Here is a 12,536-nt window from a genome sequence, read left to right on the forward strand (position 1 = left end):
ATTATCGTGAAGATGGAATCATAACTATGATGGCTTGTATGGAGTAAGTAGAAAAACTTTACAATACAGAAGTCAGGAATGGTTTAGATAATTAACATGATGAGGGAGGAGAAAGAAACATTTAAATGCATAAAGTGATTTAAGAAAGTACAGGAGAGGAGTTTATTCCAGAAGAGCGGAAATGTTAGAACATATTCTCTGTATACCCTGTAAACTTCTTCTTTGTAGAAGAGTCCACAGATCCAATAAGTTGGCTTTTGTTTTTACTTTTCCTGTGATCATTGTTAGCCTAGATAGTCCTAGCTTGTTTTGAATGCTGTAAGGGTGTGGAGGGGGTAGAAATGTGCATGTATGTTCACTTGACACATGGTCTACTTACACACCAGTAAAGGGATCTAGACTTGTATGACTTTTCCTCTTTATTTTATATGCGTATTAGGGGGCAGTCATGTTTTGTCTCATATAATGGATGAGACATATAACAATGTGGGCTTACAGAAAAATACCCAAGGAGGTTGTTGCTTTACTACAATGTAACTGTAAGATGTGTTAATAAAGCCTCAGGCGAGGAAGATCACCTGGCGACAGGAATCATGATTAATTGTAAAGGAGCAAAACATGTATTGTGGAGACCAGCTATGACTGCAGTAGGTAAGATGGCAGGTGATAAGTATGTGAGCCAGAGCTTTAGTTGACTCAGGGAGCGTTAGAAGTAAATTAAAGACTTTGTATGGATAAATCTTGCAGCCATTTGAGTTCACTGAAGCGCAACCTCAGGGGAATAGAGGCTGTTGCAGGTGAAAAACTAGTGATCACCATACTTACTACAATCAGTTTAGAATCTAAGCTTTACGTTACTTTCCATAAGGTCTTTATATATGTTGAATGGGTTTTTCTTTGCCTTTCGTTTTGAATATCTTTACCGTTTTCTTAACAAAGTATTTACATTCCTACAGCTGCAACTAACTCATTTAAAAGAAAGATAAATTACATTTGTACTTCTTCCACAGGCCTATTCCACATTTCTACAAAAATCTTTTGACCTTTATGTTTTCCATTGGGGAGATCAACAGTGATCCGCAAATTTTACCAAATATCACTCTAGGATACCATTTATTTGATTCATGTTCTAATGAAAAAAAGACTGTAAAAAGCGTCCTTCAGATTTTATCCGGACCAGGAAAGACCGTCCCTAATTACTCCTGTACTAAACGAGGTACCTTAGCTGGGTTTATTGGGGATGAACTTTCCGACACCACCATACCCATGGCACAAATCCTAGGGCTGTATGGGTACGCACAGGTGAGCAGAATATGCACCGTTAGTACAATTGTTTAAATCTCTTCAATAGATGTTAGTTACCTCAAACCCTGCACCCAAAACCATCAGCCCTAGGCTCACTTCTCGTGACATTTAAGCACCCTTGTGTTCAGCGAGCGTCTATATTATGTGGCATGTGGTGGATTCTGTCTATACATACCGGGCAATTTCTTGTCTGTTTTTCCAGTCAGTTTTCAGCAGTCATTGTACAAATTCCAGGCTAGAAGCTTCCGGAAGCTCCTGTGTTGTCATTAAACTGCACCTGTGGATGTTGGGGCCTACTTGGTGCATTAAGTCCCTTTGTTGTAGCAGGGGTATTCATAGAAACACAAGCCGACTCCACTCCTTTAGTACTGTCATTAATGGCACAGTATGCCTCAACTTCCTGTCATGTGACAGGATCAGTCAGTAAGAATCCCCTTTTGTAGTCATAAGAGCCTGATTTATGAGGTGTGTGGATCAACTTCATTGGTTTCCATAGACTAAACTTCAAAACTTGGAGAGGAGCAGGTGCACAGCAGTACTTATACATGTTCCCAACACTGCTATCCAGCTAAGATAAATGTATTTCATTTCATAATTCTTGTAGAAATCTCTCTGATTGAAATACGCATTATACAGGGCCAGTCAGGCTCTTGGAGCAGAGGCTCATTTAGACACTAATAAAACGCATTATGCACTAATGTGGTTTCAAAAGAAAGCCCTGCTTGTCCTGTAATAAATAATGTATATTGTGTTCGCATAAAGTAAATATGAAAGAGGGAAATTACAATTGAACAAAAGTGCTGTAAGGATTCACCCATTCACAGTAAAACCATGTAAGACGGTCTTTGTTCATAAGAGTAAAAGTTTTTGTGTAACTAAGTCTTGGTCTTCAATGTCCGAGAGGGTGGTTGTAGCATTTGTTATAATCCATTTGTTTTCGTGTAGATCAGTTATGGCGCAACGCATTCGGTGCTCAGCGACAGACGAGTTTATCCGACATTTTTCCGAACAGTTCAAAATGAACATGTCAGTTATTATATTTTATCCAAGCTGCTGAAACACTTTGGCTGGAACTGGGTCGGTATTTTAACCACAGATGATGAAAGTGGAGACAAGGAAAGCCAAGTACTGACAAAGTATATGAAAGACGATGGAATTTGTGCTGAATATGTAATAAAAATACATTATTTTCAAAGCATGGCTGAAACTTTTGAATACGCTTTCAAAACAATAGAAAGATCAACATCTCAAGTTATCATATTTTGTGGTTCCTTTTCTGAAGCTTTTATGTTTATTATTAGGAAAACAAAACATTCATTAATCAATAAATATGTAATTCTTGGCACAACGTGGTCTTCAAACACATTTCTGTTCCGGCATTTCTCTGATGTATTTAACGGCACTCTGACTCTGAAACCGTATTACCAGGACCATGTTCCAAAACTTTCATTTTTCCTCGAGAAATTTCACCCAAAGAACTACCCAAATGACAAGTTACTGGAAGATTTGTGGGTAACAGCTTTTGAATGCTTGTCTCCAGATCCCTATAAAAACCAGTATTATGAAATTCATTTTGGGATGCCACTTCGTAACTGTACTGGGAGAGAACGCTTGAACGATATTGTTAGTTTTTTCAACAACGGGGATGCTTCTCGAGTGAATAATGCAGTACTTGCGATGGCCAAAGCCCTACACAACATGTACATATTTCAGGAAAGAAAACCTTATCGAAATAAAATAACTCATTACAAACATCAGGTAAGTCAGGAATCATGAAAGGAGAGTGATTCAGGGGCATCAGCAGTTGAAGTATTCTTAGCAGTAATCTAGCAATAGGAAAAGTTGTGGTATTTACATAAAACCAATAACTCTGCAGCATTACCCAATATATATATATAATGGCCTTGTTAAAGTGGGAAAGGTTGGTTAGTCTGGGCAGGACTTTAAGTAAGGGCCAATCAGATGGCACAATTAGCTTTTGAATTGCCATGAGGATAAGTATTCTCTGTTCCCCCTCTGTGGCTCTGCTGCCCTCTGTTCCCGTCTTCCTCTCTCTGCTGTCTCCAACTCACGTCTGACCCTTTTACTCTGACCCATTCCTTCCAGGGCCTCTCTTTGATTTGACCTGCCCTCCCATTCACCTCTGCTCTGATTTGACCAGTCCTGCTCTCTTTGCTCTGACTCCCTGCAGATCTTCCAAGCCCCTTCTTGCCCTCCCTGCTCTGATTCACTTTGAGTCCCTTCTGCTCTGACCTGCCCCACCAGCTTCTCTCTGATCCTCTCAGTCCTCTCTGTTCTGACCTACCCCTTCTTGCTTCAATTGCTTTGATGCAGATGGACAGATAGAGAGAGTGAGGGGAGTAAAAGAGAGAGGAGGCAAGGGAAAGAGTGAACTGGGTGGGGGAGAGAGAAAACAGACAACAGAAAAGACTGGGAGATAAAACCTGTGGAATGAGAGAGATTTCTTGTCATGGCATGTCAATCACACACACATAAATTGAAGGATATGTTACAAATTGCCGATTCAGAAAATAAATAACAGCTGATTATATTTCAGTACTTTTGTATTTTTAATAAAAGTTGCACCATTACATAAGAAATCTGAAAGCCGAGGACCAAACTTCTCATCTATATTTTGATGAAAATGGAGAGTATGTTACCCCACACGTAATTCGGAACTGGATTGGATATAAGGATGAAAGTGAATCATTTAAAGTGGTCGGTGTCTTTGATCCGTGGGCTCCGGCTGATCAGCAGCTTAACATCCAACCCGGTCTAATAACCTGGAAGAATGAAGCCAACCAGGTGAGAAGACTTTTTCTTTGTTTGTTATTAGAATATATTTCCTAGATTAAGTTATATTTGGAAATATTTGGACACTGACACAAGTTTGTTATTTTGGTTGTTTATCAAAGTAACTCCAGGTTACAGTTAAATAATGAATATCGGCTTAAAATGCAGTCTCTCAGCTTTAATTTGATAAATTTACATCCAACTTGGACAAAGGGTCTTGGAATTACAGCTTTAATATTGAGATCCTTTTTTTTCAAGGGACCAAAAGTAAATGGACAATTGACTCAAAAGCTGCTTCATGGACAGGTGTGGGCCATTCGTTTATTATTTTTTTCATCACTTAAGCAGGTAAAAGTCTGGAGTTGATTCAAGGAAAGACATTCTCATTTGGAAGCTGGTCAAACATCAGAGAGCTAGCAGGGACATTAGAAATCGATAGATTAGTACATTCTAAGGAAAAAAGAACACACCGGTGAACTCTGTGACTTCCATGAAAGACAACAGTGGTGGATGACCAAGTGAAGAACACTCTCCAGGAGGTAGACATATCTTTATCCAAGTCTTACCATAAAGACAAGACTTCACGAGAGCAAATACGACACGGTGCAAACTATTCATAAACCCCAAGAATAGAAAGGCCACATTAGACTTTGCAAAAAAACATCTAAAAAAAAATCAATCACCTGATCTCAACTCGATCGAGCATGCATTTCACTTGTTGGAAACAAAACTTAAGTCAGAAATACCCACAAACATCTGAAAACAATGCTAGTAAAGCCCTTTGTGAAGTATAACAAAAGAGCGAATATTAAATCTTAAAAATAAACATTTTATTAATGATTATGTTGATTTGTCCAATTATATTTGAGCCCCTGAAATAAGGGGATTGTGTATGAAAATGGTTGCAATTCCTAAATGTTTCATATGATATTTTTGTTAAACCCCTTGGATTAAAGCTGAAAGTCTGCACTTCAATTAGATCTCGAATGTTTTATTACAAATCTGATGCGGTGGCGTACCAAGCCAAAATTATACAAATAGTGTCAGTAATATTTTCAGACCTAACTGTATATAAAACGGGAACTTACACAAGTGTATTTAAGCCTGAGTAAAAACATTGCTATTGTTACAGAGCTACTTTACAACCAATATGAGATTACAGATATTACGGATAGAATGCCATTAAAGTAAAGACTGAGTTCTAGGAGCTGTAAAAAAAATCAGCATTTAAAAAAAAAAAATATATGTTTCTTATTTAGATTCCAAAATCTCAGTGCTCAGAAAATTGTTTGCCGGGTTACAGGAAAGCCCCGGGGTCTGGGATCCATTCCTGCTGCTATGACTGCATCCTGTGCTCAGAGGGAGAAATCTCCAGTATGACCGGTATATCCCACCTGATACTGTGATACTCTTACCAAAAAATTATGTTTACGTCTGACTGATTAATAGAGAGAAAGCCCCGAAATCCACTGCATGTTCTGAACAAATCAGCCGACTCTGTATTACTCCCATTCCCATCACAGATTGAAACCACAGGCCCGTACACCGACACCCAGACACAAGAGCACGGAGATATTACAAGAGCAGGCGGACAACCATTAGAAAGACAAATACCTGCAGTATAATACTGATTATGGATGGTTATTTTGTTCTCATTAACCTTACTGCAGAATAAATGTCAATAATCTGCCTGAATCCTACAATCTTTTCATTTTTTGATGATTTACATCTTTTTTATTAATTAAATCTTTTTTATGAAATAAAAAATTGTGTTGTTTTTTTTTTTTACAGATAGTGAGGCCTGCATAAAATGCCCAGATAATGAATGGCCCAATGAGAAGAAGGATCTGTGTGTTCCCAAATTGGAAGATTTTTTGTCCTATGATGATACTGTTGCTAAAGCGTTTACATCAATCTCAATGTTATTTTGTCTTCTAACTGTTACAGTATCAGGGATTTTTGTTTCCTATAAAAATACTCCAGTTGTAAAAGCCAATAATTGGAGCCTCAGCATGATCCTCCTGGTCTCCATCATGACGAGCTTCCTTTGTGTCTTTCTGTTCCTTGGTCGTCCTACGGATATAACCTGCATACTGCGCCAAACTGTCTTTGGAGTTGCCTTCTCATTAGCCGTGTCTTCTGTGCTGGCCAAGACTATCATGATTTTTGTCGCTTTTAAAGCCACGAAACCTGGCAGTGTCTGGAGAAAATGTCTCGGAATCAAACTGTCTGCTTCTGTTGTCTTGTTTGGCTCATCTGTCCAAGTTATAATTATTATTTTTTGGTTGTCCATTTCCCCCCCATTTCAGGAGCTGGACATGCACTCTTATCAGGGAAAGATCATCGTTCAGTGTAATGAGGGCTCGGTTATCGCCTTCTACTGTGTCCTGGGTTATATGGGGCTTCTGGCAGCTGTTAGTTTTATTATAGCTTTTTTAGCCAGGACATTACCGGACAGTTTTAATGAGGCCAAGTACATCACCTTCAGCATGCTGGTGTTCTGCAGCGTTTGGATTGCGATGATCCCGGCCTATCTGAGCACGAAAGGAAAGAACATGGTGGCCGTAGAGATTTTTGCCATAGTGGCTTCAAGTGCTGGACTTCTAGGATGTATATTTTTTGCAAAATGTTATATAATTATATTTAGACCAGAAATTAACTCAAAAACACAATTATTTCGTAGCAGAAATAACAATCCGTAGATATAATAAAGGTCAATACAGTTGGGGAATTAAATGTCTTAATGCCCCACGGATATACTATGACTTCTTAAGTGAAATATCTTATATCAATATGTGCACCGGCAAGACATGTTCAGATAGCCTGAAGTCTGCATTACTGATTTCATGTTGACTGATCATGTGTAGTGACACTCAGCATAAATTGTTGAGACCTCAGACGGTCTATGTCAGGCATGTCCAAAGTCCAGTTCGGGACTGATAAGGCCCCACAGATAAGTTGCCCAATTAAATTTGCATTTAATTTTAATGGTTCAAAGAATGTCAGGCAAAATGGTCGGCCCTCGCACATGTTCACTTCATCAAATCTGGCACTCTTCGAAAAAAGTTTGGACATGCCTGGTCTATGTAGACTCTGCTGGGATCTCTAATGACTGCCCTCTGCTGGGTAATCACAGGTACGACTATAGAAAATATTGCTGACTTTATAAGCTTCTGGGTACCATCACAGGCATTATGGAATTATGCAGAAAACCCTAAAACATTATTTTATGTTTGTAAATAAACTAATTCTTCAATTATTTGGAGAGCCCATGAAATTGGCAGAAAAGTACAGAGATCCCATAAAATGATTGCATATGTGCGTCAGCAAGTGTTTTTCTCCTATTCTTGTGTGACGTCACACATGGTAATAAAGAAGGTGGACAAGGTCTTTTTAATATAATAGCTCACAACTATGAATAATTACTAACGTTTTATTCGAGGAAAATAATGTTAATCTGACCACCCAACTGTAAAAAAAACCCAAAAAAACCTGATCATGTATCAGCTCATTCTTAATGTAGTAAATATTAGAGGCTGGGAACTAATTTTGAAATAAAAAATTAAAATGAAAGAATTATATGATGGCTCTGATGGTGTATTGTTAGTTTTTATTCATATAACGCAGGACATTAGATGGCTAATATATGTCTGGGTTATTTATTGAGTAGCTGTACATTAGATGTAATAAAAGGATGTTTTACTTTACTGAGGGGGTGGTAGATAATTTGAATAGTCTCCCAGTAGATGAGGTAGAGGCTAATACGGTGAGGGCTGTTTTTATTTTTTTTTGTACCCTTTTGTTGGAGGTTCATCAACTGGAAGCCCCTCAGCCATTCCCAGTAATCCCCTTTAGTGTTTCTCCACTTGGCCTTCTTTGAGCAGCTTCAGCAGCTTGCAGGCACCCGTACTAGATTCAAATTGCTTTTAAGTTGGCAGGGGTAGGCCAGTCAAATTCAAGATTGGAAAAGTCCATATCTGGATGGATGGATCAAATTATAGACATATTACAGGAGAAAAGTATAGTTAAAATGATACCATTTATTGGCCAACTGAGAGTTTAATTGCGAGCTTTCAAGACCAAGTTGTTAGGTCTTGAAAGCTCGCAACAACTTCCATTAATGCCTGAGGAATGGAACTAACAACTTGGTCTCAAAAGCTTGCAATTAAACTCTCAGCCAATAAATGGTATAATTTTTACTATACTTTTCTAGCTGTTCTTCCCCTCCATCCCAGCAAGCAAGCCATGTGATCAGCTGCACCAGTCAGGTAACAGTGAGGCTTTGGATGGGGTGGAGTATGAGAGGGAAGCTGGAAGGAGCTCCAGGCTGACAGAGTTCAGGACTAGGTCCAAAGTGAGGCCTGATTAAATGCGTGTGCTCTTCCTGTTAGTGTGTCTTAGGGAAGCTGCAGCCTTCTCCTTAGCAGAGAGGAGCTGGTGAGGCCGCTGCAGCTTCACAGCCCTGAGAACCCTGTGTATGCAGAGTGAGTGCTGAAAGAAGGTTCCTAATATCTGCTCAGAAGGAATCTGCTGGCGAGTTAAACTGGTAGGCAGACATTATCCATACAGCAGCACTGACTTTACCCACTTTTAGGCCCTACTAAGGGACCCAAGACATACATCACCATCTTCTTAAAATTGCTAGAGGGGGGTGGTATTAGGGGTGAGTAGTTAGAGTGTGTAATTATCTTACTGAGTGTATTATTCCTGCTCATGATTTACCCTTATTGCTACTGCTGATTTCATTACATGTGGGAATGTAATCTTGCTTCCCTCTGACTCCATCACTAATATTATTAAGGGTCCTGTTGGACAACATAACTTATATTCTACAGGTCTAATGAGGTGGAGGCTCTGCCAACAGGAACCCAAATCAAATCAACACAGTCTCAGGGTACCCATGTGATTAGTAAGGTGCTAACCATGGGAGGCACACCTGGCTGAAAAGAGGTTAATTCACTGCAATAAAAGTGTGAAATATGATGGATTATTACATAATGTGAACAAAGAGAGCTGACCTATTGATGGTAAAGATGTTCCAGGTATTTAAAAATACAGAAGGTTCCCCTTTTAATACTAATATCACAAAACACAATTAAATACAAAGTAATATATCCTTTGAACAAGTTATTACATATCATGTTTGGTCAGTTTATATGTGATTAGCACTGTCGTCATGGCCCAGGCTACTAGACAACATATTTGGGTACTAGAGAACAAAGTTAGGTGGTCAGTAGAGTTAAAACAACTCCCCAGACATCATAAGCACTCTGGGGTGGAGGGGATATACGTTAAAAAACCCACTTCTGGGGTGCACTACTTCTTATCCCATTTTATTTATGCAGGGAAGTGGGCTGCTTTTACAGTGAAGCAAAATTTAGTTCCCCTGCTGGTTTTGTACATTTGCCCCCTGACAAAGACATGATTGGTCTATAATTTTAATGGTAGGTTTATGTGAACAGTGAGAAACAGAATAACAAATTTCAAATAAGTTTTAAATTGATTTGTATTTTACTCAGTGAAATATGAGTATTTGATCCCCTATCAATCAGCAAGACATCTGGCTCCCAGGCGCCTTTTATACAGGTGTTATGGAACCAAAATATATCGGCAAGAAACGCTTATTGCTTTAATGAATATAAGTTGGCTTCGACCAGTATAAAGGGTCACACCCCACGCAGACATGCGGGAGACGCAAGTAGCAGTATATTAGTACATTCAATATTGGTTAACAGATATTTCATCTATGTTTTGCTAACCATCATCTCGCACTCAGTTACAGGAAATTACCCAACATTTGTTTCTAACGGTTTTCTGCCTATTTCCGCATAGTTTCAGGATTAACCAATTAATATGCTTCACGTAACCTGACGTCCTTTTCCGGACACTGTATAACCTATAACATGAACATAATTAAACAGAGTGATTTTGGACCTGACCCAGAGTGTGTCGTGTGTCTTATTTCTCTCTCCGTGCACGTACATTTATATTCATATAATTTGGAGCAGTTCAACAATTGAAGAAAGGCTTTATTGGAAAGCATCCAAAACACAGGTAATGAGCTGAGATTAGGAGCAATCTCTTAAAGGGAGTGCTCCTAATCTCAGATTGTTATCTGTATAAAAGACACCTGTTGTAAAGTAGGTATCAGGTAAGGAACCCGGTATGCATGGATCAGCGAACGAGAAACAGGACAGGTACAACTGGAGATCTGATAGCGAGCAGACTTTAATCAGCAAGAAAATCCAAACAGAAATGCTGAACTCCACTTAGAAATAAGGCACCGAAGTAAAATAAAGTCCAAATAAATATAGGAACAGAAATGCTGAGCCTCACTTAGGCAAAGAGGCACTGGAGCAAAGTCCAAATAATCACAGAAACAGTATTGCAGGCCTTACTTAGGCGATAAGGCACTGAGCACCTGGCTGACACGACAACCAAGTGCTAAATGAGAGTCAGTGCTCAGTTTTAAACTTAGTGCGCTCCCCTGCCTCTGACGTCACTCCGTGAGCGTCCCTATGTTGCCATGGATGCAGAGGATAAGAGGGGGGGCATGGTGAGCGTGCGTGTGTGCCGCAAATGGGAGGTGTGACAGAAAAGATAACACAAGTAGTGTGACAGGGCCAGGCTAGCTGGCTCATGTGTCATATGAAGTTTAGCCGGGTCACGGAGCACTTTTGTGTCCGGTTCTGTATACCGTGACCCGGTAATATATTATATTGTGTTTATTGTGTAACCGGCCCAGAGACTGATGTGGATTCAGCCCCAGCCTTCAAAGAGACGATCCTATAATCTGGCTGGGGCTCTTAATCAGCCAGCACAGCCCTGTCTGCCCAGACGGCACCCGCACTACAGGGGGGATAACACAGGTGGGGGAACTCATTGTATTCTGTAATCCCCTCACCTGATACATCCCCTGTATACTGATGGGATTTGTGATGGGATGTGGCTGATGAGATTGGGGGTTGGGTTCGGTACACATTTTATTGAGATTGTATATAAGTTCTGTGTGTTTGTAATAAAGAGTTTTCTTCTTGGTTTACTACGAATGGTGGTCTGACTGATCCGTGGATAGCTGAGTGCTATCCGTATGAGGGTTTGACTGGTGATTCCTCAGCCCTCAAACAGGGGTACCCAGCCTTGGGTACAGTGACCCTGTAACAAGTAGGAACTCCATTGTTTAATTAATCCCATCAATAGGATTGCTGCCAGTGGAATTAAAGGTTGGGTTGTATACATGTATCTGTTAATTCAAGTTAATGCAGTTCTGTGGATATATGAGTCTATTCTTTACAACAATAAACTGTTCATTCCTGCTGTACGCAATTCAAGGTAGTTGTGTCTACACATAGCAGGGTTCCAAAGTGTGCATGCTGACTGGTGCTGGAATTGATTTCGGGGACAACAGGAGCATACATCTGGGAGTTACTACAGCTCTCTAGGTGAACCCGTTACAGGAGGTAAAACAGCGGAGATATTGTTCTAACGTTTGATTCGTACGTTCCGTTTGCCCCTTGCTCTGGGGATGGAAAGCCGTGGATAAGGAACGATGTATGTGTAGTTCGTCACAGAAAGCTTTCCAAAACCTGAAGGTAAGCTGAGTTCCCCTGTCTGACACAATAGTCTCAGGCATTCCATGGTGCTTGGCAGGTATGAAGTGAGCCATCTTTGTGAATCTATCCACCACTACCATGAGGGTGGTGAAATGATTTGATGCGGGTAGATCCGTGAGGAAATCCATGGATATGTCAGACCACAGTTTTGTAGGAGGGGACACAGGAAACCGGCAGGTTTGTTGCGGGTGTCTTTGGACCTAGCACAGGTATTACAGGAACGTACAAATCATTGGATGTCCTCTCTGAGGGACGGCTACCAGAAGGACCGCTGTATCATGTCAAGAGTTTGTGTGATACCCCCATGACCAGCTGCGCGAGTGTCATGAAAGTGACGCTTGAAGACGTACGGCAGGAGGAACAATAAGCTGGTCCCGATGGGAATAGAAGTCTACTCTTACTTGTAGGTTAGAAGAGTCAGCAGGAGTCCACTTGGAGGTACAGCAGGCATTCAATAGGGGAAACGGTGATGGTTAGGAAATGTCCTGGTGTCAAAATGGTGTCTTCTTCTTGAGGGTGTAATGGTGGGCTCTTGAATATGCGTGAAAGGGAGTCAGCCTTCGTGTTGCGGGATCCCGGTCTATACGTGATGTGGAATTGAAACCACGAGAAGAACAAAGACCAACGAGAAAGCCTGGGTTGCAACCGTTTGGCAGTCCTGAAGTACAAATTTTTATGATCCGTATAGACCGTTATGGGATGGAGCGCACCCTCCAAAAGATGTCGCCATTCCTTGAGAGCCAGCAGTTCCTTTTCTCCGACACTGTAATTCCTCTCTGTAGGGTTCAGCGTATGGGAGAAGAAGGCAACAGGATGGAGTTGGTT

The 12,536-nt window shown here is 40.4% G+C and overlaps 2 protein-coding genes across 2 annotated transcripts; both read left to right on the plus strand.

The window, feature by feature from the left end:
- Positions 1 to 1,047: 1,047 nt before the first annotated feature.
- Positions 1,048 to 2,795, plus strand: LOC149280986 (vomeronasal type-2 receptor 1-like). The gene is made up of 3 exons (XM_089499803.1): positions 1,048 to 1,302; positions 2,251 to 2,500; positions 2,734 to 2,795. Exons 1-3 carry the CDS (start codon positions 1,048 to 1,050, stop codon positions 2,793 to 2,795), a joined length of 567 nt encoding a protein of 188 aa, XP_089355929.1.
- Positions 2,796 to 2,982: 187 nt separating this feature from the next.
- On the plus strand, positions 2,983 to 6,800 carry LOC149280987 (vomeronasal type-2 receptor 26-like). Its single transcript, XM_089499804.1, has 3 exons — positions 2,983 to 3,063; positions 5,358 to 5,481; positions 5,890 to 6,800. The coding sequence occupies exons 1-3, from the start codon at positions 2,983 to 2,985 to the stop codon at positions 6,798 to 6,800; spliced, it is 1,116 nt and encodes a 371-aa protein (XP_089355930.1).
- The last annotated feature ends 5,736 nt before the right edge of the window (positions 6,801 to 12,536 follow it).

The sequence above is a fragment of the Sceloporus occidentalis genome, unplaced genomic scaffold (assembly GCF_023333645.1).
Source record: "Sceloporus occidentalis isolate IW3139 unplaced genomic scaffold, rSceOcc1.0.p SCAF_140, whole genome shotgun sequence".
Classification (NCBI taxonomy): domain Eukaryota; kingdom Metazoa; phylum Chordata; class Lepidosauria; order Squamata; family Phrynosomatidae; genus Sceloporus; species Sceloporus occidentalis.

Coding starts and splice junctions, on each gene's coding strand:
- LOC149280986 (XM_089499803.1), top strand. CDS start 1,048: ATGTTTTCCATTGGGGAGATCAACAGTGATCCGCAAATTTTACCAAAT. Junction 1,303..2,250: donor GGCTGTATGGGTACGCACAG/GTGAGCAGAATA, acceptor GTTTTCGTGTAG/ATCAGTTATGGCGCAACGCA. Junction 2,501..2,733: donor AAAAATACATTATTTTCAAA/GCATGGCTGAAA, acceptor CCGTATTACCAG/GACCATGTTCCAAAACTTTC.
- LOC149280987 (XM_089499804.1), top strand. CDS start 2,983: ATGGCCAAAGCCCTACACAACATGTACATATTTCAGGAAAGAAAACCT. Junction 3,064..5,357: donor TAACTCATTACAAACATCAG/GTAAGTCAGGAA, acceptor TTTCTTATTTAG/ATTCCAAAATCTCAGTGCTC. Junction 5,482..5,889: donor AGAAATCTCCAGTATGACCG/GTATATCCCACC, acceptor TTTTTTTTACAG/ATAGTGAGGCCTGCATAAAA.